This window comes from Nannospalax galili, unplaced genomic scaffold, assembly GCF_000622305.1.
Source record: "Nannospalax galili isolate Female #2095 unplaced genomic scaffold, S.galili_v1.0 scaffold451, whole genome shotgun sequence".
Classification (NCBI taxonomy): domain Eukaryota; kingdom Metazoa; phylum Chordata; class Mammalia; order Rodentia; family Spalacidae; genus Nannospalax; species Nannospalax galili.
In genome coordinates this window covers 3,575,038-3,587,485 of record NW_008331662.1, presented here as the reverse complement: position 1 = coordinate 3,587,485, position 12,448 = coordinate 3,575,038, and the positions used below count along the sequence as shown (strand labels likewise).

General features: G+C 38.6%; 1 protein-coding gene across 2 annotated transcripts in view; it reads right to left on the bottom strand.

Annotated features, from left to right (window-relative positions):
• Ccdc18 (coiled-coil domain containing 18) overlaps positions 1-12,448 on the bottom strand; it is a 101,173-nt gene that overhangs the window by 42,477 nt on the left and 46,248 nt on the right. For both annotated transcript variants that reach the window (XM_008826850.3, XM_029560501.1), the window contains exons 15-19: positions 11,472-11,603; positions 7,049-7,183; positions 6,827-6,904; positions 5,050-5,166; positions 2,589-2,756 (exon numbers count right to left, since the gene is read on the bottom strand). In XM_008826850.3, coding sequence (XP_008825072.1) covers positions 2,589-2,756; positions 5,050-5,166; positions 6,827-6,904; positions 7,049-7,183; positions 11,472-11,603 — 630 coding nt within the window. The remainder of the gene's footprint in view (positions 1-2,588; positions 2,757-5,049; positions 5,167-6,826; positions 6,905-7,048; positions 7,184-11,471; positions 11,604-12,448) is intronic.

Sequence of the window (12,448 nt, the reverse complement as noted above, 5' to 3'; positions counted from 1 at the left end):
CAGCATAGAGCTGGGAAAATGAACAGCAGACCCCAACCTTATCTAAAGGAATATTGACAACTGATTGCTGCTAGATGAGGAACACCTGACCTTCCTAAAACAAAGACCTCTAGATAGGCTGACTAGATTCACTAGATGGACAAGTAGTGGGGAACAGCTGGGGGTGCCGACAACACAGCAGACAGTACCAGGGTTAACGGTGTATAAGGGCTCTAGTGAGGGGAGGGAGGCTATGGGAGGGTACCATCTGGGAAGTGGGTGTATAGTTGAATAAGATGGCTTGGGATGTTTTGTGTGATACACAACACACACACAAATCAACAAATTAAAAAAATGTATATTTGAGGAGAAAGCATAAAAGTTTATGACATGTTAATTAGTAGAGGTGATGAACATTAACGCTGAAATCTACCCAATGACTTTATAGATATACACAGGTGCCAAGGATCCGAGTGCAAACGATTATGACTAGTAATAATCAGATACATACAGATTAAAGACTTACGCGCCAACATCTCAGTGTTAGTAGCAAAAAAATGAGTCTTTCTGTAAGAAACAGCATATTTTAGAATGAAATGGAGATCTCTTTTGAAGGTTAAAAACTCATTCAATTATATGTCTTACAGGGCTTATACTGAGTTCAATATTGTACAACTAACTGTATTGATTCTACAGCGAACCTAGAAATTTTATAGCCACTTTTGAAGGAGCTGTGTCTTTGCTCTGGAAACTGTTATTGGACATATTAAAGCTGTAATGATATGCTTCTTCAAAAAAAATATTAAAAATTGTAGGAAACAGCATATCTTGAAATGGAAATCTTCTTTAAAGGTTAAAAACTCATTCAATTTTATGTCTTACAGGGTTTATACGGAGTTCAATATTGTATAACTGTATTAATTCAACTGTGAACCTAAAAATTTACAGCCACTTTTGAAAGATGTATCCTTGCTCTGGAGTGTGTTACTGAATATGTTAAAGCTGTAATTGAAATGCTTCTTCTAATCATGTGGTTATTAAATTTTTTTAAACATTAAAAAAATTCTTCAAAGCATTAAAAATTTGCTCCTTATTAGTAGATGTGAAAAACATTACCATTGAAATCTACCTGATGACTTTATATAGATGCTCAGATGCCGAGGAGCTCAGAAAGTAACCGACTGTGACTAGTAATAATCAGATACATAGCCATTAGAAACGCATGTGCAAACATCTTAGTGTCAATGGCATTAAAAAGGAATTTTTCTATATGAAACTGTGTATTTTAATAATGAAATGGAGATCTTTTTTAAAGGTTAAAACCTCATTTAATTTTATGTCTTAAAGGGTTTTTACTGAGTACAGTATTTGTATAACTGTATTAATTTAACTGTAAACCTAAAAATTTACAGCCAATCTTGAAAGAGATACATCTTAGCTCTGGAAATTTTTATTGACTATGTCAATGCCGTTGTCATGAAATGCTTCTTCTAATTATATAGTTATTAAATAAATAATTAAAAAAAAAAAAAAAGAAAGAAAGCAGGTTGAGTGGGGGCCAGGAGAGCAAGCCAGGAAATAGTGATTATCCACGGCTGGTGCTCCAGCCCTGCCTCCAGGTTCCTACCCTGAGTTCCTACCTTGGGCCCTCTGATGAACTTGTGACCAGGAGATGTAAGATAAATAAAGCCCCCCCCCCAAAAAAAACAAAAAACAGACAAAAAAACCTGGAGTAAGATTATAGATGTAATAAGATGAAGTAAGGGAATTTATATATTTTTAGGAATTTTATTTCTTTTGAAAGAGAAAAAAAATGAAATATCTATGAAAGGAATTACCATAAGTGTGATAATAAATTAGAGAAAAGATTATACTCTAGTATCCAATTGTCTAGGACTCTTTCACAGAAATGATGATTTATCTTTATTTTATTAAAAACAATTTTGGTGGTCCTAGAGGTTGACCCTAGAGCCATGTGCATGCTAGGCAGCTGTGGTACCATAGGGCTGCATTCCCAGGACATAACTTATTCTTAGAGCTCAGTAGCAGTTATTTTCTTTTGGGGTTTTTCTTTTAGTGTATTGCTTTGCCAATTCCTTGGGGAATATCATATCACATGTGTTAATTCAAAAAGGAGATACCAGAAGACGTAATACTTCAGATATCCATTCTACCTGGATTCAAGAAGACAAGAAATTGAGTAAAGAGATCGAAATTATAATGAAATTTTGTGGAGTGAGAAACATGTAGCCACAGTATTAGAGATCTAGGTCAGATTACATAGGAAAATTATTTTTACTAATTAAAATGTCTGTTAATGATTTTTTAAATTTTATTTATTATTTTTATGTATATGCATGTATTGCCTGCATGTAGGTAAGTGCACCCGTGACATGCAATGCCTGTGGAGGTCAGAAGAGGCTGTTGGATCCCCTGGAACTGGAGTTATGGACAGTTGTTAGGTGCCATGTGGGTGCTAGGATTCAAACCCGGGTCTTCTCCAAGAACAGCCAGTGTTCCTAACCACTGAGCCATTTCTCCAGCCCGTTAATGATTTTTAGAAAATTCTTTTTCATAAAAATCAATGGTTTTTAGTGACTAGTCCATACCTGTTTTTCAAGTTTAGTCTGAATATCTTCTAGCTCTCCGTTTCTAATCGTCTCTTGCTGTAACATTTGCTGCTGTTGCTGAAGAGTGTGCTGTAGAATAGCATTTTGCTCACAAGTCTCTTGAAGACTATGATTCTTTATCTTTAGCTCTTTCTGCAAACAATATACCTAGCGGAGATATATGTATTTCTCATTACAATGGAATGTTTCAAATAAAAAATAAATGTAAAAACTGCCTTCCTTAATTAATTCTACTTTTCACGTAGGTCAACAGTATTGTTGGACACAGTTTGTCCCGTAGGAGGGCAGGGTTCATTATTCTGATGGGGAGATGAATTAGACACGCTTATAGGGTTGGCTCTTGGTTGGCACCTTGGGTATCTTGGTTGGTTTTTGAAATGTTTCTATGTAATGAGATTTTTTTGGCTGGTTAGGCCGCGGAAACATGTTTCCTTCCTGGAAAACTGCAATTTTCGTAATTCTGGATTGATCACTGTTCTTAAGTGGCAAGTCCCTAATAACAACCTTGAACTTTGAATTCATAGACAGGCTTCCTCTAGGTAGAAAGACGACATGCCACATTTTACTGTTACAAGAATGCTCTGCGCATCCCCTGCCAGAAGGCGGGAAAAGGACAGTACCCATGGATTACTCTACACGTCATTTGATGATCTTTACCCCTCACAGATAGTAAACTAAAGCCATGAAATCACTGCATGATAAATATTAGGTGATATTTATCATATTATTATTATTATTGCAGTTTATAAAATAATAGTATAGTGAAGTAATCCCGAATATTTATGCTCTGAAACATATAAAGGATACTATCAACTAAGAAATGTCACTGATTCACCTTAAATATTTAGGCTTAAATATGCTGGTCTCCAAAATTGCCTTAAAAGATATTTTTAAAGGTCTTAAAAAAAACTGTGTACATGTGTGTGTGTGTGTGTATGTGTGTGTGTGTACACGTGTGGACATAAGAGAACTTGAGGAGTTAGCTGTCTCCTACCATGTGGGTTCTGGGAATTCAACTCAGGTGATCAGACTTGGGGCAGGTATATTTTTATTTTATGTGTATGCATGTACTGTCTGCATGTAGGTGAGTGCACCTGTGTCATGCAATGCCACGGAGGTCAGAAGAGCCTGTCAGATCCCCTGGAACTGGAGTTATGGACAGTTGTTAGCTGCCATGTGGGTGCTGGGATTTGAACCCAGGTCTTTTGCAAGAACAACCAGTGTTCTTAACCACTGAGCCATCTCTCCAGCCCAAGAAAGGTCTTTAATCTAGCAACTGACAAATTTATTTCAGTAAAGTTTAGTTGCTAAACCTGAATCCTTTATTTTTTTTAATAGGGTCTCACTATGTAGTAAAGGCTGGCTTAAACCGAAGTAGCCCAGGCTCTCCTAAAATTCATGATCCTCCTGGGCCAGCCATTCAAGTGTGGGATAACAAGCACGCCACAACATGTCCAGCTTCTAAACTGGATTTAACCCTTAAACAACTAGAAGAAACAAAAACAAAATGAGTAAAAGTTTTGAAGAATTTTATACTTCTAAGTCTAAAACTGAGTTTTAAGTATTATTCATTTTATATTAAAATCAATCAATAATTGTAATTTATTATTCTTACTCTCTAAAAATAAATGAATTAGAATTTTAAGGTGTTATATTTTATGTTGTGAGGAAATAAAGGCTGTTCTTTAAAGAATATAAAATTTGGAATTTGCATTTTAATATCAGCAATATAAACATGCACCTTTAAAGTATATAGAGTTGAGGATGTAGCTCAGTTAGTAAAATGCCTGACTAGCATGCCTGAAGCTGTGGGTTCCATCCCTAGCACCCACGGTATGGTTGTACATACCTGTAATCCCATACTTGAGAGGCAGAGGCAGGAGGATCAGAAGTTCTAGGTCATCCTCAGCTATCCTAGCAAGTTAGAGACAAGCCTGGGATACACTAGACCAGCTCTGTGCTGGATCGCCAGTTGTCGACTTGACACCCCTGGGAAGAGGGAACCTTAATTGGAGAATTTCCTTTATTGGATTGGCCTGTGGGCATGACTGTAAGGCATTTCCTTGCTTGCTGAATGAAGTGGGAGGGCCCAGCCCACTGTGGGTCATGCCCAGTAGTCCTGGATTCTATAAGAAAACAGGCTGAGCACAGGCCCAAGGAGCAAGCCAGTTCCTCTGTGGTCTCTGCTTTTCCTACCTCCAGATTCCTTCCCTGCTTAAGTTCCTGCCTTAGCTTCCCTCAGTGAGGGACTATCATGTGGAAGAGTAAGATGCAATAAACCCTTTCTGCTCCAAGTTGCTTTTTGGTTAGTGTTTTGTCACAATAGAGAAACAACTAGAATAGACCCTGTCTTTAGAAACCAAAACCAAAGTATATTGGAAATACTATCTCAAAATAAATCAGTTGAAAATTTTGCTACATAAAGGAAATGTTAATTTACCTCTTCCAATTTCTTCTTCAGCTGTTTTTCAAATTTTTCCTTACTTCCCTCCAGCTGATTCAAATGCAAAGCAAGTTCTTCTTTACAAATGTCTAATGCTGAATCCAGTTGTCTGACCTAAACATGAAAAAAGCAAAACACAGTATCAAAAAGAAAATCAATTAATATTAATTAATGATTACTATCTGCACAATATTTTACAGATTTATCTCCTAATGTTACCTTATGGCTTCAAACATTAAAGCAGGGCCAGCAAGATGGTTAAGCAAGTACGCCCGGCAACTTGAGTTTGAGCCCCAGAACCCACGGTGGAAGGACAGAACTGACTCAGGAAAAGTTGTCCTCTGACCTCCAAATGCATGAGGTGGCACGTACACAACCACCCTTGCCAATAACTATTTTTTCAATTAAAAACCACTAAAACAGTTCTACATAGGATATAAAATGCTATAACACAAAAGGCTCATTGGAAAAACACACTTTTTTCATGGTAAATCAGGGCTCCGAGCAGAAACCAGAGTCCCAAACAAAACAGGAGTTATGCAGAAGTGCACTCTAAGAAGGGGTACTTTGATAGGCAAGGCACTAAAAAAGGCAATGGTGAGAAACAAACAGAAGATATGCAGAAGGCACTCTCAGAGGCTTTAGAAGAGGACGTTGGATACCTTGGAGCTCAAATTACAAGTAGTTGTGAGCCACCCAACACATGATGTGTGTTGGGAACCAAATCCAGTCCTCTGAAAGAACAGCAAGTGCTCTCAACTGCTGGGCCATCCCCCCAGTCTCCACAGATAAATTTTTTTTTTGTTTTGGTCTTTTTTAAGACAGGGTCTCCCTGTAGCCCCACCTGGCCTGGAACTCACTATGTAGACCAGGCAAGCCTCGAACTCACAGTGATCCGCTTGCCTCTGCCTCCCAAGTGCTAAGATTAAAGGCGTGCGCCACCACACATGGCAGATAAATTTTTTTTTAAAGCTATGTTTCAGAAACTTTATTATGCAAGTGCCCATAGAGGCCTGGAGTCCCCTAGAGGCCCATAGAGTCCCCTGGAGCTGTGAGCTGCCCAGCATGGGTACTAGGGACCTGGGTTCTCTGCAAGAGCAGCACATACTGTTAACTGTGAGCCATCTCTAGTCCCTTACTTGACTTCTGTGTATACAATTCCTGTAATTTATAGGGAAGAAAGCTGTAAGGATGCCTCTAATAAGAAAACAAGGAGGCGATGAGATGGCTCAGCAGGTAAAGATGCTTGCCTTCAAACCCAAGGACCTGAGTTCTATCCCAAGTGCCACACGATGGTAAGAGAGGACTCTTGCATGTTGTTCTCTGGCCTCCACACTCATGCTGTGACATGTAGGCACATACATACACATAAAATAAGTAATGTAACTTAAAAAATTTTTTTAAGGAAAACAAAGTCAGAAGTAGTAGTGTGCACTTATAATTCCAGCAGCCAGTAGCTGGAAATATTTCCAGTAGCTGGAAATATTAAAAGTTCAAGGCCAGACTGAGCTACATTGTGAGTTCTAGACCACCCTGGGCTATACAGCAAGGACACCTGTCTCTAAAGAAGAAAGAAAGCAGGTGTGATGGTGTATGCTATTAATCCTAGCACTGAAAAGGCAGAGGCAGGCAGATCTTGGTGAGACTGAGGCCAGCCTGGTCTACATAGCAAGTCCAAGCTGGCTAGGGCTACAGGGAGACCTTGTCTCAACCAAAAAAATAAAAAGATAAAGAAAAAAAAGACAAGGTTGGTTAAGAGGTAGACTATACTAGCCTTGACTGTTTCTTCAGATACTTGGCTCTGCAATGCTTTCAAAGCTTCATCTTTCTTCATGTTTTCTTTTTCCATTTCCTAGAAGCATACTTGCATCAGTAACAGATTATTTAACAAGATTATATTAAACCTCTGTTACAGATATGTAAACTTAGAATATTAGCTTTTTTAAAAAAAAGAATATTAGCTTTTACATAACACTTTTAAAAAGATGACTTTTACCACTTTGTTTTCCGTCAAGAGTCTATCCAGTGATTCAAGGTGATGCTGTTTACATATTATATCTTGTTGCAACATGGACATAGTCTTTTCTTGTTCTTTAAATTGTTGGTCTTTTTTCTCTAGTTGAGTTTCAAGCTAAATATAAAAAGATATTCATATTACATTTTTAAAAGATTTGAAACACATTTTTTTTTTCGGTCTTTTTGAGACAGGATCTCCTTGTAGCCCCAGCTGGCCTTGAACTCACTATGTAGACCAGGCTGGCCTTGAACTCACAGAGATCTGCCTGCTTCTGCCTGCCTAGTGTTGGGATTAAAGGCATGCACCACCATGCCTGGTTGAAACACATAAATTTTTAAAATTATTTTTATTTTATGTGTATGAGTATATTGCCTGCATATATGCAAGTGCACCTGTGTTGTACAATGCCCAGAGAGATTTGAAGAGGGCACTGAATTCCCTGGAACTGGAGTTATAAGTCCATATGAGCAAGGTCTCAGGAGTCTGTAAAACTCTGTTTCCATATGGTCGTGTACCTCCTTCCCGGCTCTTACAATCTTTCTGCCAGCCTCTTCTGCAATGGTCCCTGAGCCCTGGGTAGGTAAGTCCTGTCTAAGGACCCACACTCTACAGGTCTTATTCTCTACATTTTGGCCAGTTGTGACCTTTTGTGTTCATGACCCTCTGTTGCATGAGGAAGCTTCACTGATGAGTTAAACGATTCATTAGTTCTTAACATGGGTCCTGAGGTTCAAATTCAGGTTCTCATGCTTGCCTGGCAAACACTTTACTAAATGAGCCATCTCCATAGCACCTATAGTTTCAGATTTTAACACACACACACACACACACACACACTCATGAAACCTCAAACACAGTCAAGGTAAAGAACAGCTCCTCAAGTGAGTTCTTTAACAGTCAGACTCTCTACCACCCCAGCCTTTGGCAGTCATTGAACTGTTCTCTAATACATAATTCAGACTTTTTGAGATAGTGTCACAGAAATGGAATTATACTATATGAAATATAGGAAATTGGCTTCTTTCACTTGCCATAGTATCTTGTAGCTTTACCCAAGGTTTCAGTACATCATTCTTATTACTGAGTTGCATTTCATTCTTTGGAAATGCTAAATTTCAGCTATGGATGTAGCTCAGCTGGTACAGTGCTTGTCTAGCATCTATGAGGCCGTGGGTTTGATCCCTAGTACCGAACAAACCAGATGGTTGTACACATCTGTAGTCCCAGTACTACAAGGTGGAGGCAAAGGATTAGAAAGTCAAAGTCATCCTTGGCTACATAGAAAGTATAAGGCTAGCCTGGATTACATAAGATCCTGCTTCAAAACAAAACAAAACAAAACAAAAAACCAAGCCCTAGAATCAGTTTATTTATTTACATAAGGAAGTTACAGGGTCGTGTCCAGTTTTAAACAATCACAAGTAGTGCTACTATAAACACAATGTGTAGGCTTTAGTGTACGCATAAGTTTCATTACTCTAGGACTATAGGCAAATATGTGAAGTGTTTTTAGCTTTGTTAGAAAAATGTCAAGTTGTTTTCCAAAGTAGAACCATTCTGCATTCTTACCAACAAACAGGGATTCTGCTATTTTGCATTCTTGCCAGTATTTGCTACTACAGTCTTACCTCTCCCTACCCTCACATGCCAATAGGAACATAATGGTATTTCATTGCCTTCACCTCATTTCTACACTCGAGATAATAGCCTTTTCTATCAAATGAGTTTTGAAGTGGTTCTTTTTCTTTTGGCAAATTATATAATACTGGTGTTATTTCTTCCTCAAGTGTTAGGAAGAATTTATCACTGAATCCACATAGACCTGACATTTCTTTTGGAAAAATGTAAAAGAAGAGTCCAATTCTTTAATGCATGAATAAACATTCAGGTTATCTATTCCTGCATCAGGTTTTCATTACTTTGTGTTTTGTATCTGTAGAGCGTGTATGATATACTTTTATCCCTAATTTCTTTTTTAGACTCTTGTTCAAAGTGATTATCAGTTGATAAACTTTGGATCATTTTAGGGGCTGGAGAGATGACTCAGTGGTTAAGAACACTGGTTGTTCTTGCAGAAGACCCAGGTTCGAATCCCAGCACCCACATGGCAGCCAACAACTGTCCGTAAGTCCAATCCCAGGGGATCCGACAGCCTCTTCTGACCTCCGTGGGCATTGCACGACACGGGTGTACTTACCTACATGCAGGTAGTACACTCCTACACATAAAATAAAATAAAATTTTTTAAAAAATTAAAAAAGACTTTGGATCATTTCAAATATTTTGATATATTCTTTTCATTACATTTACTTGATTTTTGTGTACACAAGTGCATAGATGTGTGTGGAGGTCAAGGGGAGGTTAGAGGTCAGCTCTCTCCTTCTACCACATGGGTCCTGGTGATCTAGCTCTGTGCAGGCTTGGCAGCAGGTACCTGTACTTGCTGAGCCATTTCGTCAGCCCTGATGTATTCTTTTTAATTATGTTTCTTATTAGTAGTTTTTGGTTTTGTCTTGTTTTTGGTTAATTTTACTCTTCCTTGTTTAATAAACTGGAAGTTTAGATGATGGATTCTTTTCTCTCCTTTTTGGAAACAAAAGCATTCAATGCTGTATGTATCTCTTCTGGTTTCTGTTGTGGTATTTGGGGATTTCTCAGGCTCCTTTCCTTTTTTAAAAAAGATTTATTTTATTTTTATTCACATTTATGTATGTGTGCAGGTGCCTACAGAGGCCAGAAGAGGGTGTCTGATCCTCTGAAACTGGAGTTACAGGCAGTCACAGCAATAAGGTGGTGGGTGCTAGGGACTGAACTCCAGTCCTCTAAAAGAGCAGCAGGCACTTTTAACTCCTGAGCTATCTTTCCGGCCCCCAGGAATCTTTCAATTACTGTTCTAGCAAGGATTCTGATGTAACACAAAGTGATTTTCTTTAACTTTATTCTTTTGAATTTGCAAATTTCCTTCAGCAGATTTGCTTTTTTTCAGTCATTATTCCATCAAGTGTTTTTCTGTAGAAATGTCATTCTCTTCTCCTTTGGAGGACATGCATATCAAACCACTTAATGCCTCACAGGAGCTTCAGGCTCTACTCAATCTTTTCAAACACTTTCTTCTTTCGTATGTTCATACTAAATGTCTATTGCTCTACATTCAAGTTCACAGGCTCTTCCTGTCACCTCCACTCTATTAAGCAAGGAAATTATGTATTTTAAATTTTGTTTTACATTTAGTGTCATACCTTCTTTTCTAATTTTTGTTTTAATTATTAATTAATTAACTGGATTGAACCCAGTGCCTTGAATATGCTGAGAGTACAATACCACTGAACCATATCCTTAGCTCTATTTATTTTTGAGAGTCTCACTAATTTGCTCAGGCTGGCTTTGAACTTGCTAAGTAGCCGGGCAGACCTTGATTTGTAATTCTTCCTCAGTTTCCTGAGGATTTTCACTAGGTCCAACTTGTTTTTAGTTTTAACCTGATGTTAAGAGGGTTTGCACTCTTTTCTGGTTTCCTCTCAACTAATCTTTAGTCAAGGCATATCTACTGAAATACAGCATAGAGTCATTCTATGCTTTAATATCACAAAATAATAATTAGCTAGGGCACAGTGGCACATGAGTGTAACGGCAAAACTCCAGAGGTGAAGGCAGGAGGATCAGAAGTTCAAGGTCAACTTCTTGATTTCAATGTCAGCCTGGGGTACATGCAACCCTGTCTCAAAACAAAATAAAAAACAAAAACTATTAAAGATGAAATAGAAGGCATACTACTTTAAAAGGCACTGGAGGGAGGCAGAGAATGGTGGTATCCAGCACCCAGGAGGCAAAGGCAAATGGATCTCTGTGAGTTTGAGGTCAGCCTGGTCTACACAGCACGTTTCAGGCAGTCAGGGGTACATAGTGAGACCCTGTCAAAACAAACAAACAAACAAAGCACTGCAGGGCTAGGAGTGAGGTCACTAGTGTGTTGAATATCTGGTTAGCAAGCACAATACCCTGGGTTCTATTCCCAGAATCACAAAAAATAAACATTGGGAAATGATTCAGAAAGAGTGAGAATCTTATTGGTCTTGCCATTAATTTCCCACATCTTTGTTTTTTCATTAGCACTTAAATAATTCTTTTAAAAATATTTTATTTATTATTTTTATGTGTATGTGTGTATTGCCTGCATGTGTCGTGCAATGCCCGCAGAGGACAGAAGAGGCAGTCAGATCCCTGGAACTAGAGTTATGGACAGCTGTTAGCTGCCATGTGGGTGCTAGGATTCGAACCCAGGTCTTCTGCAAGAACAGCCAGTATTCTTAACTGCTGAGCCATCTCTCCAGCCCCAGCACTTAAATAATTTTGGGTTGGACTGCTTAAGGTTCCTTTCAGTACTAAAGTAAACATTACTTACTCGTTCAATCTGTTTTTCCATTTCTTTATGTTGTTCAAGGTGAATTTTCTTTGCTTTTTCAAAAGCAAAACAAATTTTCTCATGTTCTGTATTGATATTGGTTTCTAGACTTCTTATTTTTTCATTCTTCTCCTAGACACACAAATACGTTGAAAGAATATAACTAAAAGCCAGTTCTACACATTAATCTAGCAATAAATCTGCCATTTTCTGTTCTTTATATGAACTATGGTAGTTAATACTTAAACGAGAAGACTGATTTCCAGGTTAGATGGCGGACTAGACACTGTCTCTGTTACGACCCAGTGAAGAAGTGTCAGGATAAGTAGAAACAAACTATTCCAAGGAGGGAAAGAAAGGAAGAACTTTGGAACTTCACAAAAGGAGTAAGACGTCTGAAGAGAAGCAGAAGGTTGACACTAAAAAGTAGAAAGCCAAACAGAACGCAGCTCCAACAAGTGCATCTCTGTCATGGGGAGGAAGGGCTTCATCCAAACATTAAGCCAGGCAGCCCTAGTAAAAAGAGACGAAGGGTCCTACCAACAGGACAAATCCAGTTGTCACAAGCCTCAAATCTAGTTACTGGTCTTGCTAGGACAGTTACTTCTTGCGTAGGACAGATCAGGAGTTGACCAGTTCTCCTGGCTCAGAGGACTATGACTAGTAACCCAGCACAGAACTGGGAAAATGAACAGCAGACGCTAATCTTATCTAAAGGAGTATTGACAACTGATTGCTGCTAGAAGAGGAACATCTGACCCTTCTAAGACAAAGACCTCTAGATGGGCTGTCTAGATTCACCAGATGGACAAATAGGGGGGATTGGCTGGGGTGCCAACAACACAGTAGACCGTAGCAGGGATATCAGAGTATAAGGGCTCTAGTGGAGGGAGGGAGGCTATGGGAGGGTACCATCTGGGAAGTGGGTGTATAAGTGAATAAGATGGTTTGGGATTTTCTGTGATATACACACACAT